This window comes from Pristiophorus japonicus, chromosome 9 (genome assembly GCF_044704955.1).
Source record: "Pristiophorus japonicus isolate sPriJap1 chromosome 9, sPriJap1.hap1, whole genome shotgun sequence".
In the NCBI taxonomy this organism is placed as follows: Eukaryota; Metazoa; Chordata; class Chondrichthyes; family Pristiophoridae; genus Pristiophorus; species Pristiophorus japonicus.
The window spans coordinates 74,969,279-74,982,134 of record NC_091985.1 but is presented as its reverse complement, the minus strand read 5'-3'; the positions used below and the strand labels follow the sequence as shown (position 1 = coordinate 74,982,134).

At 40.5% G+C, this 12,856-nt stretch overlaps 1 protein-coding gene across 3 annotated transcripts in view; it reads right to left on the bottom strand.

Moving 5' to 3' along the window:
* LOC139273098 (tyrosine-protein phosphatase non-receptor type 14-like) overlaps positions 1-12,856 on the bottom strand; it is a 303,219-nt gene that overhangs the window by 60,792 nt on the left and 229,571 nt on the right. For all 3 annotated transcript variants that reach the window (XM_070889466.1, XM_070889465.1, XM_070889467.1), the window contains 3 exons: positions 12,170-12,258; positions 11,561-11,648; positions 2,165-2,247 (listed from right to left, as the gene is read on the bottom strand). In XM_070889466.1, the coding sequence (XP_070745567.1) occupies positions 2,165-2,247; positions 11,561-11,648; positions 12,170-12,258 (260 nt within the window). The remainder of the gene's footprint in view (positions 1-2,164; positions 2,248-11,560; positions 11,649-12,169; positions 12,259-12,856) is intronic.

Genomic DNA, 12,856 nt, shown 5'->3' with positions numbered 1-12,856 from the left:
TCTGAATTCTTTGTTCCCCTGATATGGCCTCCTGTGCATCCTTACTCCTCCTTCTGCCCTATCATCGGGATTTCTTTCCTAAGTCCCTCCTCCTCCACCTCACTCTCCATCTTTAATATCCTCCTTAAAAACCACCTCTTTGACCAAGCTTTTAGTCATCCTCATCATATTTCTTTCTTTAGCTTGGCATCCATTTTTTGATTCTGCCTCTGTGAAGCGCTTTGAGACATTTTTCTACATTACAAGAACCTATACACGTATGTATCAGTTTAAATATTAAATAGGTAAGTACTGAACTTCCAACATAAAGGAGCTACTGAGCCACACTGTGCGAAGGAGCTAATCATCATGAGATACACGGACTGACCCACAATGTTTTTGTAATCATGTTACTTGATTCAGCTCAGCATGTGATGCTGCTGTAGGTTGAAGTACTAATATGAGTGGAGGGAAGCAGGCCTGATTTCTACATTCTACTGGGTTCCTGACTTGACCACATGAGCGATGTGAAAATCTGTAGAGGAATCTCTAATAAGTTGCTTTAATAGGTCTCCTGATAGTGTGTGACCTGGGACATATCTCTAAGCTGTCATTTCTTAATCAGGATGTCCAAACTTTAAACATTGCTTCTGAGAAAAACAGCAACAGTGTACAAGACTTCCAAACTTGCAAAATCAACTGATCTTTTTCTTTATTTAGGAAACTAAGGTGAAGAACTGCAATCCTGCTGCAAGTACTGAGGTGAATTCACTTCTTTGAACAAATTGCAGGTTATTCATTCCCTCACTCTGTCAATCTTCAGAATATCATGTAGCAGCTATTCTCCCCAATAATATTCATTATTTCAAGAATAGGAGTCAAAATCTACAGAATGTACAAAAAAAGGGAAATGTGATCTGCTTTAACTATTTAACTATTAAATGAGCACTGATGGTACGACTCCTGATCAACAATGGCGATTAATGTCATTTGCTAAACTGAAGTTAGTGCCAAGTCTCTAAAACGTAAATGTTTATTTATTTGAGTCAGAGCTGTTAAATATGTTTAAGTAACCCTGTTATCTTCAGTGGACTGTACTCAAATAAAAACAAGGGAATCCCTCAATCAGCTTTCAACTCTTCACTCAGCTGTACCTTAGAATACACCAGCCAATTCTGGCAAAGGTGAATAACTCGGGAAATCTAAAATCCTTTACTGTATGTTACATGTTATGCAACACATCTTTCCGTGGTCATACATTATAGGGCATAATAACATGGTGCTGGCAGAAGCAATTGAAACAGACAGTCAGGTTTGGTCCTGGTGGCTGCAGGGAGCATAAAAGTTGAAGAAATGATACTAAGTATCAATGGATAAATCAGAGATTTCCATTAGCTAAGGCCACTGGCTTTGGTTTTCACAAAAACTGTCAGAATCACAGAATGCGATTGGCAAAGTAAAAGTCCAGCAATACAATGTAATAAAATTGGAATTTGACTGATTAGTCACTGTCAAGCAGTGGCCTCGACCATAGCCTATTACTCTCCATCAATCCCAATAAACAACACACTGCAGATTTGTACCACCATGTATTCTGCATTCCACCTTACAAATAATATGAATAGATTATCAATAAGTTTGCAGTCGAAAATTAATTAAGGAAACACTATATGCTCATTTATCATTGTACAATCCCAAACTGCTGACAATGGGGGAAGATTATCTCCGGTATAACAACAGGATTTTCTTTCAAATAGAGAACAAATTCTTTCCTTAGTAGCTCTTCAATTAATTTCTGCTAATTCAAAAATGTCCATGAACCTGCAAGAAATCTTTCTGATTGGATCCCTCACCTTAGAATAGGGCAAGTAATCTGTTAGAGAATTTTTTAAAATCTCAACATGAACGCAATTCAAGTTTGTGTGTAGTAATGAAAGTTTGAAAGACAATAGAACAACATAACTGTGTTTACAGTTGAGTGGAGAAAAACTGTTAACAAAAGCAATGTTGAGACATCCTTTACAAAAAAAGATTTGAGAGCCCAATCTTACATGATTTTTCGCATCTTTGATTCTGCCATCTTTCTTAGAGGGCAGTCTAATTGAAAGTAATCCGATGGTCAGGCAAATAATCTTTTGGCAGTTTTGGTGTACGTGGATTAAAGTGTGGTGCTTGAAATACTCACTCTGTGCAGATTTTATTCTGTTTATAAAATTTGTGTCTTGCTGTGAACAACCGTGAGATATATTTTGCCATTTCAATATCATCCTGAGGAAAAGAAAAAACAAAACAAATAGATGATATACACATATAAATAATAGCTGCAATCAAAAAAACCTTAGAAACATTGATTTTGAAATATTACTAATGCAATGGATTTCAAAACTGAAATGATGAGCATATTAGTACGTTTCCATCATAAAGGCTTTAGTAAATATATCACTCTAATGATTCGAGTGAGCTGTTAGGCAGAGTGGTACCGTAAACTCATGGCGCTGCATTTTCCTCCGCTATACTGAGGGGTCATGAGGCGATAAAGCCTATTGGGGAATGACCTTGGGAATCCAGTTTCCCTGCCATCCCGCTGCTGTACCACTGACCCCAAGTATTGCCAGACGAGGAATGGTAGTACCTGCCCAGTAAGGGAGGTGAGGTGTAAGGGACTGTAGGAATCTTGCTGTGGGTCGTGCTGGAGGGAGAAGACCTCAGAGTAGCCGAATCTCCCCCTCCCTCCCCACCCCACTTCTGTCCCACAGCAACACCAACGGTCCCAGCGGCTCATTTAAAGCCTCCTTACAAATTTTAAATAAAATCTTCATTGCACTTCTGTCCCCTTTTATGGTTCCCCTTCCTCTTTCTGGCAATGCAACATGTTTTCCTTGCTGACAGTGACAGATTTCCCCCTGTGGCGGAGATCCTGCTGAGAACCTGACCTGCCTCCACAATGAGCCCTGACACAGGAAAATGGGTTGGATTCAAGACAGATTGGGCTTAACCCCTGCTTTGAACCAATTCTGGTAGCAGACCTACTCCAGAAGGAAATTTCAACCCTTATGGTGTTGCATCACACCTGGCCTAATTCTTGAACATTTTAAGTCACTCCACAGTGCATTTCACACCATCTCCTCTGCACAGGCCCAATTTTTCAGTGCACATGTAGATGAGATAGAACGCAATCCTTTATGGAGCAGGGGCATCAGTCCTGTGTTCCCCCCAAATGGAAGCTGGAAACTTTGGCAGGTACGCTCAAGATAGAGTCAGTTTTAATAGATTCTTGAGCCCTTTATAGTTGCAGTATTTAATTTGTTCAGCACTGCATAGGGTGATGTAAACCATGTGAAATAATATTTTCATTTAAACATTTAACTCTGCAGACACCCAACCTAGACTTGAATTGTGTTCACGCCCTCTGGAAGTCAAAGTAGTGGTTTTTATATTAGAAAATACAATTACTCAACCAAAAACAAAACAGACCAGAAAGCAATAAAGAAAAGAAAGATAGATTACGAAAGTAAACTTGCGCAAAACATAAAAACAGATAGTAAAAGCTTTCACCGATATATAAAACGGAAAAGAATGACTAAAGTAAATGTTGGTCCCTTAGAAGATGAAAAGGGAGATTTAATAATGGGAAATGTGGAAATGGCTGAGACCTTAAACAATTATTTTGCTTCGGTCTTCACAGTGGAAGACACAAAAACCATGCCAAAAATTGCTGGTCATAGGAACGTGGGAAGGGAGGACCTTGAGATAATCACTATCACTAGGGGGGTAGTGCTGGACAGGCTAATGGGACTCAAGGTAGACAAGTCCCCTGGTCCGGATGAAATGCATCCCAGGGTATTAAAAGAGATGGCGGAAGTTATAGCAGATGCATTCGTTATAATCTACCAAAATTCTCCGGTCTCAGGGGAGGTACCAGCAGATTAGAAAGCAGCTAATGTTACGCCTCTGTTTAAAAAAGGGGACAGACAAAAGGCAGGTAACTATAGGCCGGTTAGTTTAACATCTGTAGTGGGAAAAATGCTTGAAGCTATCATTAAGGAAGAAATAGTGGGAAATCTAGATGGGAATAGTGCAATCAAGCAGACGCAACATGGATTCATGAAGGGGAAATCATGTTTAACTAATTTACTGGAATTCTTTGTGGATATAACGAGCATGGTGGATAGAGGTGTACCGATGGATGTGGTGTATTTAGATTTCCAAAAGGCATTCGATAAGGTGCCACACAAAAGGTTACTGCAGAAGATAAAGGTACGCGGAGTCAGAGGAAATGTATTAGCATGGATAGAGAATTGGCTGGCTAACAGAAAGCAGAGAGTCGGGATAAATGGGTCCTTTTCGGGTTGGAAATCGGTGGTTAGTGGTGTGCCACAGGGATCGGTGCTAGAACCACAACTGTTTACAATATAAATAGATGACCTGGAAGAGGGGACAGAGTGTAGTGTAACAAAATTTGCAGATGACACAAAGATTAGTGGGAAAGCGGGTTGTGTAGAGGACACAGAGAGGCTGCAAAGAGATTTAGATAGGTTAAGCGAATGGGCTAAGGTTTGGCAGATGGAATACAATGTCGGAAAATGTGAGGTCATCCACCTTGGAAAAAAAAAAAAGTAAAAGGGAATATTATTTGAATGGGGAGAAATTACAACATGCTGCGGTGCAGAGGGACCTGGGGTCCTTGTGCATGAATCGCAAAAAGTTAGTTTGCAGGTGCAGCAGGTAATCAGGAAGGCAAATGGAATGTTGGCCTTCATTGCGAGAGGGATGGAGTACAAAAGCAGTGAGGTCCTGCTGCAACTGTATAAGGTATTGGTAAGGCCGCACCTGGAGTACTGCGTGCAGTTTTGGTCACCTTACTTAAGGAAGGATATACTAGCTTTGAAAGGGGTACAGAGACGATTCACTAGGCTGATTCGAGAAATGAGGGGGTTACCTTATGATGATAGATTGAGTAGACTATCGCTCTCCCACTCTTTTTTATGCCCTCCTGTACAACAGAGCCAGCCACGGTGCCATGAACTTGGCTGCTGTTGCTCTGCCCTAATGAGTCATCTCCCTCAACAGCACTCAAAACAGTGTATCTGTTTTGCAGGGGATGACCAGATGGGACCCCTGCACTACCTTCTTTGTACTACTCTTCCTGCTGGTCTTCCATTCCCTAGCTGGCTGTGGATCTTATAGAAACATTTAAAATAATGAAAGGGATAGACAAGATAGAGGCAGAGAGGTTGTTTCCACTAGTCGGGGAGACTAGAACTAGGGGGCACAGCCTCAAAATACGGGGGAGCCAATTTAAAACCGAGTTGAGAAGGAATTTCTTCTCCCAGAGGGTTGTGAATCTGTGGAATTCTCTGCCCAAGGAAACAGTTGAGGCTAGCTCATTGAATGTATTCAAATCACAGATAGATAGATTTTTAACCAATAAAGGAATTAAAGGTTACGGGGAGCGGGCGGGTAAGTGGAGCTGAGTCCATGGCCAGATCAGCCATGATCTTGTTGAATGGCGGAGCAGGCTCGAGGGGCGAGATGGCCTACTCCTGTTCCAATTCTTATGTTCTTATGTTCTTATGTATTCAAAGTACCAGCACACAATCAGAATGTGGATGTGTTGTACCTGCCAACTGCAATGTGCAGTATAATCCATAATGTATTTTAATGTAAAATAAAAATCTTAAGGGGAATGCCAAATCAGAGGAGGGTGCTATTTTATGTCATGCGTAAGCGATGCAGTCATATTTTCTCAACAAGAATTATCAGTTGCACAAAATAGCACAAATATATTGCCTAACAACTTTTTTCCATTGGTATTGCTCTCTTAATGAAATAACATTACACGCTTTCAATATAAATCTGGTGGCCCTGGCCTGCTGATAAGTCTTGTGGGCCGGGACCATTGGAGGGAGCAATGTGTGGCGGCCTGGCATGGTCCCGGCCTGCAAGACCATCAGCAGGCCGGGGCTATTAGAGGGAGCAATGTGCGGCGGCATGCCACTGCAGGGAGCATTGTGTGCTGCTGCAGGAGGGCTACAGCTGTGAAGAGGGCGACTGGATTTGACATCACCCAAATCCAGGTCGCTGATTGGAGTGCGAGCAGGTACAGCTGGGATGGTGAGGTCAGGGCGAAGGAGCGGCGAAAGTTCATAGAGTGATGTGGTCGAGGCCCAGGAGAGGCGAGAGTTCGGGGCCCAGAAGAGACAATGGCCGAAGGGCAGCACGGGCCAGCCCACACTGCAATGTGTATGCACACTAGGTCCGTGCGGCAGAGCTGGTCTCCAGTCATCTTGGTTCATCCTTGCCACTGGGCCAAGACCTAACTCTGTCAAGCCCGTGTGGTGGCTGGTGTGTAATGGCCACCACACGTTAAAAAAATCCACGCACGGGCATCTTCCACCCTTCAGCATGTAGTTCGGGATCCGGAATATTATGCCCTTCATTGAAACACCTGTGAACTCATCCCTTTTTGACGTGGAAGCAAGTCATCCTCATTTCAAGGGACTGCCTATGATGATGATGAATGAGTATACTCATCAGTAATTCCAACCAGCTATTTTTTTCAAACAATATGTTCATAAAAAGAAATTTTGAAAAACCTTTAATTGCAAGAGGTAAAAGGTTAACTGATGTAATAGATTCTATAGGGGAAATAGAAGATTTTTTTTTAATGAATGATTGGATTATTGAACCCAACCCTTCAGAGTCTGTTGCATTGATCTGGTGTACTGTCCATTTAAAACCCATCTTGACAGGCTCCAGTATCAACCCCTTCATTTTGTGTGATTCGAAGAAAGGCTCCCAAATGAAACTTATTCTAATTTGCTATTTGAAGTGTTGCAAACACCCATATTTGTAGATTTGGGTGGCTTTTTTTTTTGAAACAATAAACAAATAAACCCTTTTTTTGTATTCTAGCATTTACAAAACAGTGCAAGGGCTAAACATTGAATTTTGTGTTGACCTGTCTTTGAAACAAAAGGACAAAATGCAGACATATTTAGTATTTCATAGTTGCAATTTTAATCATGACAAGTTCATGGTCCACTGGACTTTCTTTGTTCAGTCTTCACAGAAAAACTGAAGTAGAATCCGATCACAAAAAATTAATAAAAATATGAAAAATCCAATGTAATAAAAAAGGAATTTAACTTAATCCGTTGCCTTGAAGCAGTGGCTTTGGTCATAAGGTTTTATTTATGTTTTGCGAGTTGTCAGCTTTTTTTAAAGCTATTTTGTAGGTTGTCAGACATGTTGCTGAAAGCAATGCAGGGTTGCCAGACCCAAGTTGTTCTGCCAGCTCCATACTGGCCAGAGAACTTGAAGCTTTGGCACTACATATTTCTAGGCACTTGCATATAAATGGGAGTTGGCTTTGCATTGACACAAAAGCCTATTCAAATTGCCAATACTTTACTGCCGGCATTAACCCGTTTAAAATGAATAAGTTAAAATGTGTGAAAATAATCTAGTCTAAACTATGTTGTATAACTGGCTGATTGAGAATTCTCTATGAGTTATTTTTTGTCAATCATGCTTTTGGTAAAGAAGTTTATTTCGATTAAATGGTTTTGCCTTTATGTGCGTAGGAGTGTCACGGGCATTGCAGTTCTTCTCGAGTTGTAGAGGAGCAGCTTTTCTTTTAGACGCCATGCTTTTAGTTGTCAACCTCTAGAACAGCCGGCCACCTGACTCAGCTGGTGTACTGCAACGTGAACTGGGAGTGGTTCAATAGGCACCAGGGAAGTATGAGTTTGGGTAAAGAAAAATATGTAAAATGGTCAGATTGGAATTGAAACAAGAACTTGACAACCATGCAAGTTGAACAGGTTCAACGGCCATTATAAACCATTATAAACAAGAAACTGACTTAAAACAGCTTTTTCAGCTTTTGCTTTTTCTTTGACTTTTTAAAAATGTCTTCCTGTGAAACAGCCATTAGTACTGACCAATCACAACAGAGCACTAATAGTGCAAGCCAATCTTTTTGCCAGACAGTGCAGTGAATATTCAGCTGCTCACCTCATGGAAACCTTTGCCAGAAAGTTAATAAGAAATTTACAATCCCTTGATTTATAGATAGCAATTGACCAGATCTTGGTACATATTTAGTGATAGCCTGTACACATACACACACTGAATTAAAATAAACAGGAGATACGAAAATTCAGATATGCTCTAAAGGAATTAATGACTGTTAAATAGGTGTGAGATAATCAATAGTTTATCTATAACATGGCTTTATTACACCACATAAAAGAATGTTATCCAGAAGTTTATGTTCTACCATAAACATCACTTAAACAAGCAGTGAAGCGGAGATTGGATAAGAAAATCAAAATGAGAACGTAAAAAAAATTGTAGCTATCTGGGGCGAGAAATTTGGTCACCCCACTGTTGTGGCGTTAATCGAGGCGGAGCGGTACTTTTAGTGCCTTGAAAAAGTTTGCATCTCCCGCCCCGAACTTCATCAGAATCGATCGAAGAGCTGACAGGGGCGATAAATCAGCAGCTGACACCAGAGCTGGGGGGGAAGCTAACGAAAATGCCGGCGCTAAAGTTAACCAAGTCATTGGGCATGCTCTGATCCGATTCAGACCCCAGGAAAAGCCGAGTTATAAGGTGCGGCATAATAATGCACCCATTAAAGTTTTCAAAATCACTTTTTCTCAAGTTGAACTCTGCAAAGTCGGAGGCTCAACATCGTGCTGTGTGTAAACGTTGCACTGACTGTGACCTCCGAGGGAAGTGCTTCCTTATCCTTTTAAGTAGCCACCAGTTAACGACTCTGCAAGCCTGTACCGACTGTTTTTCCAGACGTTGTTCTTAGCGGCCGCTAAATGAGACGGCCACCCCTAATTTTCTGACTGGGGCGCAAGTGTAGGCATTGCACCAGGTATATATCATGATCGGAGTGATCGTCAGCAGCCAGGCGCTACTGGTTTGTGTCCCCTTTGAGCCTCGAATTAATTTTCGGTCGGGGCGCTAAACGCTGTGCTCCTGAACGGTAAACTCTTACGTTCCCATTAATGCCCCATCTGGCCGCTAACTGAGGCGTTCAACAAGTTAATATCCAGCCCCTGGAATTTGAATACGATGAAACAATATGACAAGTAGCAACTTTTTGCAATGAAACAAGCAGATTTGTGTAAGAAGAACCTGATTCCCCCTTTACCTTACAGCCTCGAGTGTGGTGTCATCATGACAAGTTTAATGCAAACGACCTGGCAGGAAGCTACCTCAAGTGGTGGTTTTCCTGCACTGCCAAAGTACAACACCATGATCTGCCACATTCAGTCATGTTCTCTGGCTGTGGGTGGACTGCACAATCCCTTTTTAGAGGCCTTGTGTTTGCATTCTCATGTTAATATTGGTAGGAAAAGCTAAAGAAAACAAACACTACAGGGTTCATGTCTCTTTGAAAGGGACAGAGCCAAAAAGGTAGATGCTGACAACTCTCAGAGGGTTTAAAATATCTCTGTTCAGTCTGAAACAATAAACAGATCTCAGCTAAACATTTGTCACCCTTTAGTGTTAGAAAAGTACAGGGATCTGGAGTTCTGGAGATTATGCTATTAACAATAACACGTAAAATGGTAATTATCAATTTAATGAAGAAGTGAAATACTATGCAGACACCCAAAAATGGTCGATGATTAGTAATGAGGAATGGAAACCGGGTAACTCACTACATAGAAAGATACAGTACAGAAGGAGGCATTTGGCCCCTCATGCCTGTGCTCCTTTAAGTATTTATCCAATTCCCTTTTGAAAGTTATTATTGAATCTGTTTCCACCACCCTTTCAGGCCGTGCATTCCAGATCATGAGAACTCGCTGTGTAAAGTAAATTCTCCACATCTCGCCTCTGTTTTCTTTGCCAATTACATTAAATCTGTGTCCTTCTGTCACTGGAAATAATTTCTCCTTATATACTTCATCAAAACCCTTCATGATTTTCAACACCTTTATTAAATCACCCCTTAACCTTCTCTGCTCTAAGGAGAACAACCCCAGCTTCTCTTGTTTCTCCACATAACTGAAGACCCACATCCCTGGTACCATTCTAGAAATTCTCCTCTGCACTCTCTCTAAGGCCTTGACATCCTTCCTACAGTTTGGTGCCCAGAATTGGACACAATATTCTAGCTGGAGCCTAACAAGTGATTTATAAAAGTTTAGCATAACATCCTTGCTTATGTACTCTATGCCTGTTTATAAAGCCAAGGATCCCATATGCCTTTTAACAGTCTTCTCAACTTATCCTGCCACCTTCAAAGATTAATGTACATACACAGCCAGGTTTCTCTGTTCCTGTACCCCTTTAAAATTGTACCATTTAGTTTATATTGCCTCTCCTCATTCCTTCTACCAAAATGTATCACTTCACACTTCTCTGTTAATTTCATCTGTCAATTGTCTGCCCATTTTATCATTCTATTTCCACTGCCCCTTTAATCCCATAGGTTTCAATTTTGCTAACAAGTCAATTATGTAGTACTTTACCAAATGCCTTTTGAAAGTCCATCTACATAACTTCAACCACAGTACCTTCATCAACCCTCTCTGTTACTTCATCAAAGAATTTAATCAATTTAGTAAAACACAATTTACCTGTACTGGCTGTCATTTATTAACCCATATTTTTCCAAGTGACAATTCATTTTGTTTTGGATTATTGTCTCTAAAAATTCTCCACACCACCAATGTTAGGCTGACTGGTCCGTAGTTGCAGGGTTTATCCCTCTCCACTTTTTTGAACAGATGTGCAACATTTGCAATCCACCAGTCTTCTGGCATCACTCCCATATCTAAAGAGGATTGGAAGATTGTGGCCAGAGCCTCTGCGATCTCCACCCTCACTTCCCTCAGCAACCTAGGATGCATCTCATCCGGACTGGGTGACTTTTCTACTTTGAGTGCTGCCAACTTTTTAAGTACCTCCTCTCTGTATCTATTTTTATCCTATCTAATTTTTCCACTACCTCATCCGTCACTGTTACATTGGCAGCATCTTCTTTATTGAAGACAGATACAAAGTACCCATGCCCTCTGCCTCCACCAGGGGGGCATGGATGAGGAATTGAACATGGGTCATTCTGATTTGTATAGTTCAACTAAGTAGCATCTTTAGCAACTGGGCCTTGGGGGAAGTTGATAAGATTCAGATCATTAATCAGATTTTCTGAAGTAATGCTCTAATCTTCATAATCTAGACGAGTTAAAAAGGAGATTTTGTCTTAGATTTCAGAAGAGGGAGAAGTTTGAAGAATGAAGATGTTTGTAGACAGAGGTAGTGTCATTTGGAATATTAGAGTGTGTTCAAATTTAATTCAGAGAGCAATTCAATAGTTGTTGTGATCGTTTGTATTAATATCTGGAACAATCCAATCCAACAGTTAATTCAAACAGCACAGTTAGGAGAAGTGTAAGAAATATAGCATTGCAGCATAAATAATTACAGCATAAATATGTACAAGGCATTTGCTGGAAGCTAGGATAAGAAGATCGCAAAAGATCCAGGAAGAAGGAATGTAATAGACAATAGGTACGTAATGCTAGCCAATATAGTTCTAGATACTTACTGTGTGAAATGGAACAGTTTCTTCTTTGCTTGTTAACTCCACATTAATTGAAGACTTGTTGTGCGTAATATTTCCAATTTCATTCCATCTGTAGGTTTAAAGATACTTTGTATTATTGATCATGTTTGGATTTTATTATTCCGAGTCCCAGTTTTGTCAGCTCTAGTCAACGCTAAATACTTGCGCTGATAATCCAAATAAACTCCTCAACATAGGAGAGTTATTGGAAGATGCACTGTATTGAAGTGATCCTGGGGCAACGAAGAGATGAAAACTATACTCAATCTGAAAATCAACTGATTGGGGGAATGCAGGAAGGAAAATTATACACAGAGTAAGACACAACACTGGCTGTTCTTGTGCATACTTATCAGTTCTCAGAAAGAACTGATGGTAAGTCACGTGCCCTTCCTCTAGATTGAGGAGCAGCACTGTGGAAGGACAACCCCAAAAAAAGGAAGCAAAAATACCCTCAGGAGAGGGGGGAAAAGAAAGAATATTTTACTCATCAAAAGAAAAATGCTGTAACAGCTTTATAACGGTAAGAGTTTAATTCACGTGAATAATCACATGTCTAAGCCTTTGGTCCAGTGCAGTTTAGCTGCTTACCTGTATGTTACAGTTGGTCGTCCATTCCTGTGCTTTACGAATATTCCCATAAAAGAAATGCCAATAAAAGCATCATTTCCAAGGTTATCCTGTTAAAGGAGAGCAAGTGTTCATTTACACGGTAAAACACACACAACATACCTACACATACGCATGTAATAGGTTATCCGAGCATGTCTCCAACCAGGACTGCCATTAACTTACTTTATCCCACAAACTGTTTACTAAACATCAATGTTTATAATCTGTTACAAATGTGGGTCTGCCTTAGATATTCTCTTGGGTACAGTGTTCCTAATGCCTTCTGTAAGCAATCTGAATGTGCCCAGACTGCCCAATAACCATATGATTGTGTAACCAAGTTGTGTCCCAATATTACTCTATTGTGATCTGAACTGTATATTCTTGTCTTTCACATGGGCCCCCAACATCCAACCTTCCTGAAGGTGGACCAAGAAAACACTTGATACAATGAGGCTAGATGTCAATATTTTAAGCTGCTTTTTGCTACAGTAAGTAAACATATGGAGCAACTGTTATGATTAGACTCACTTAGTTCAATCAGTACAACCTGCCCTCATGTAATAATAGAAAATAATAAACATGCCTCAAATCAGTGGGTAGTCTTCTTTGACATAAACAAAATAAAATCTATCTAACTTTTTTGTATTCTAAGTTCATAGAGTG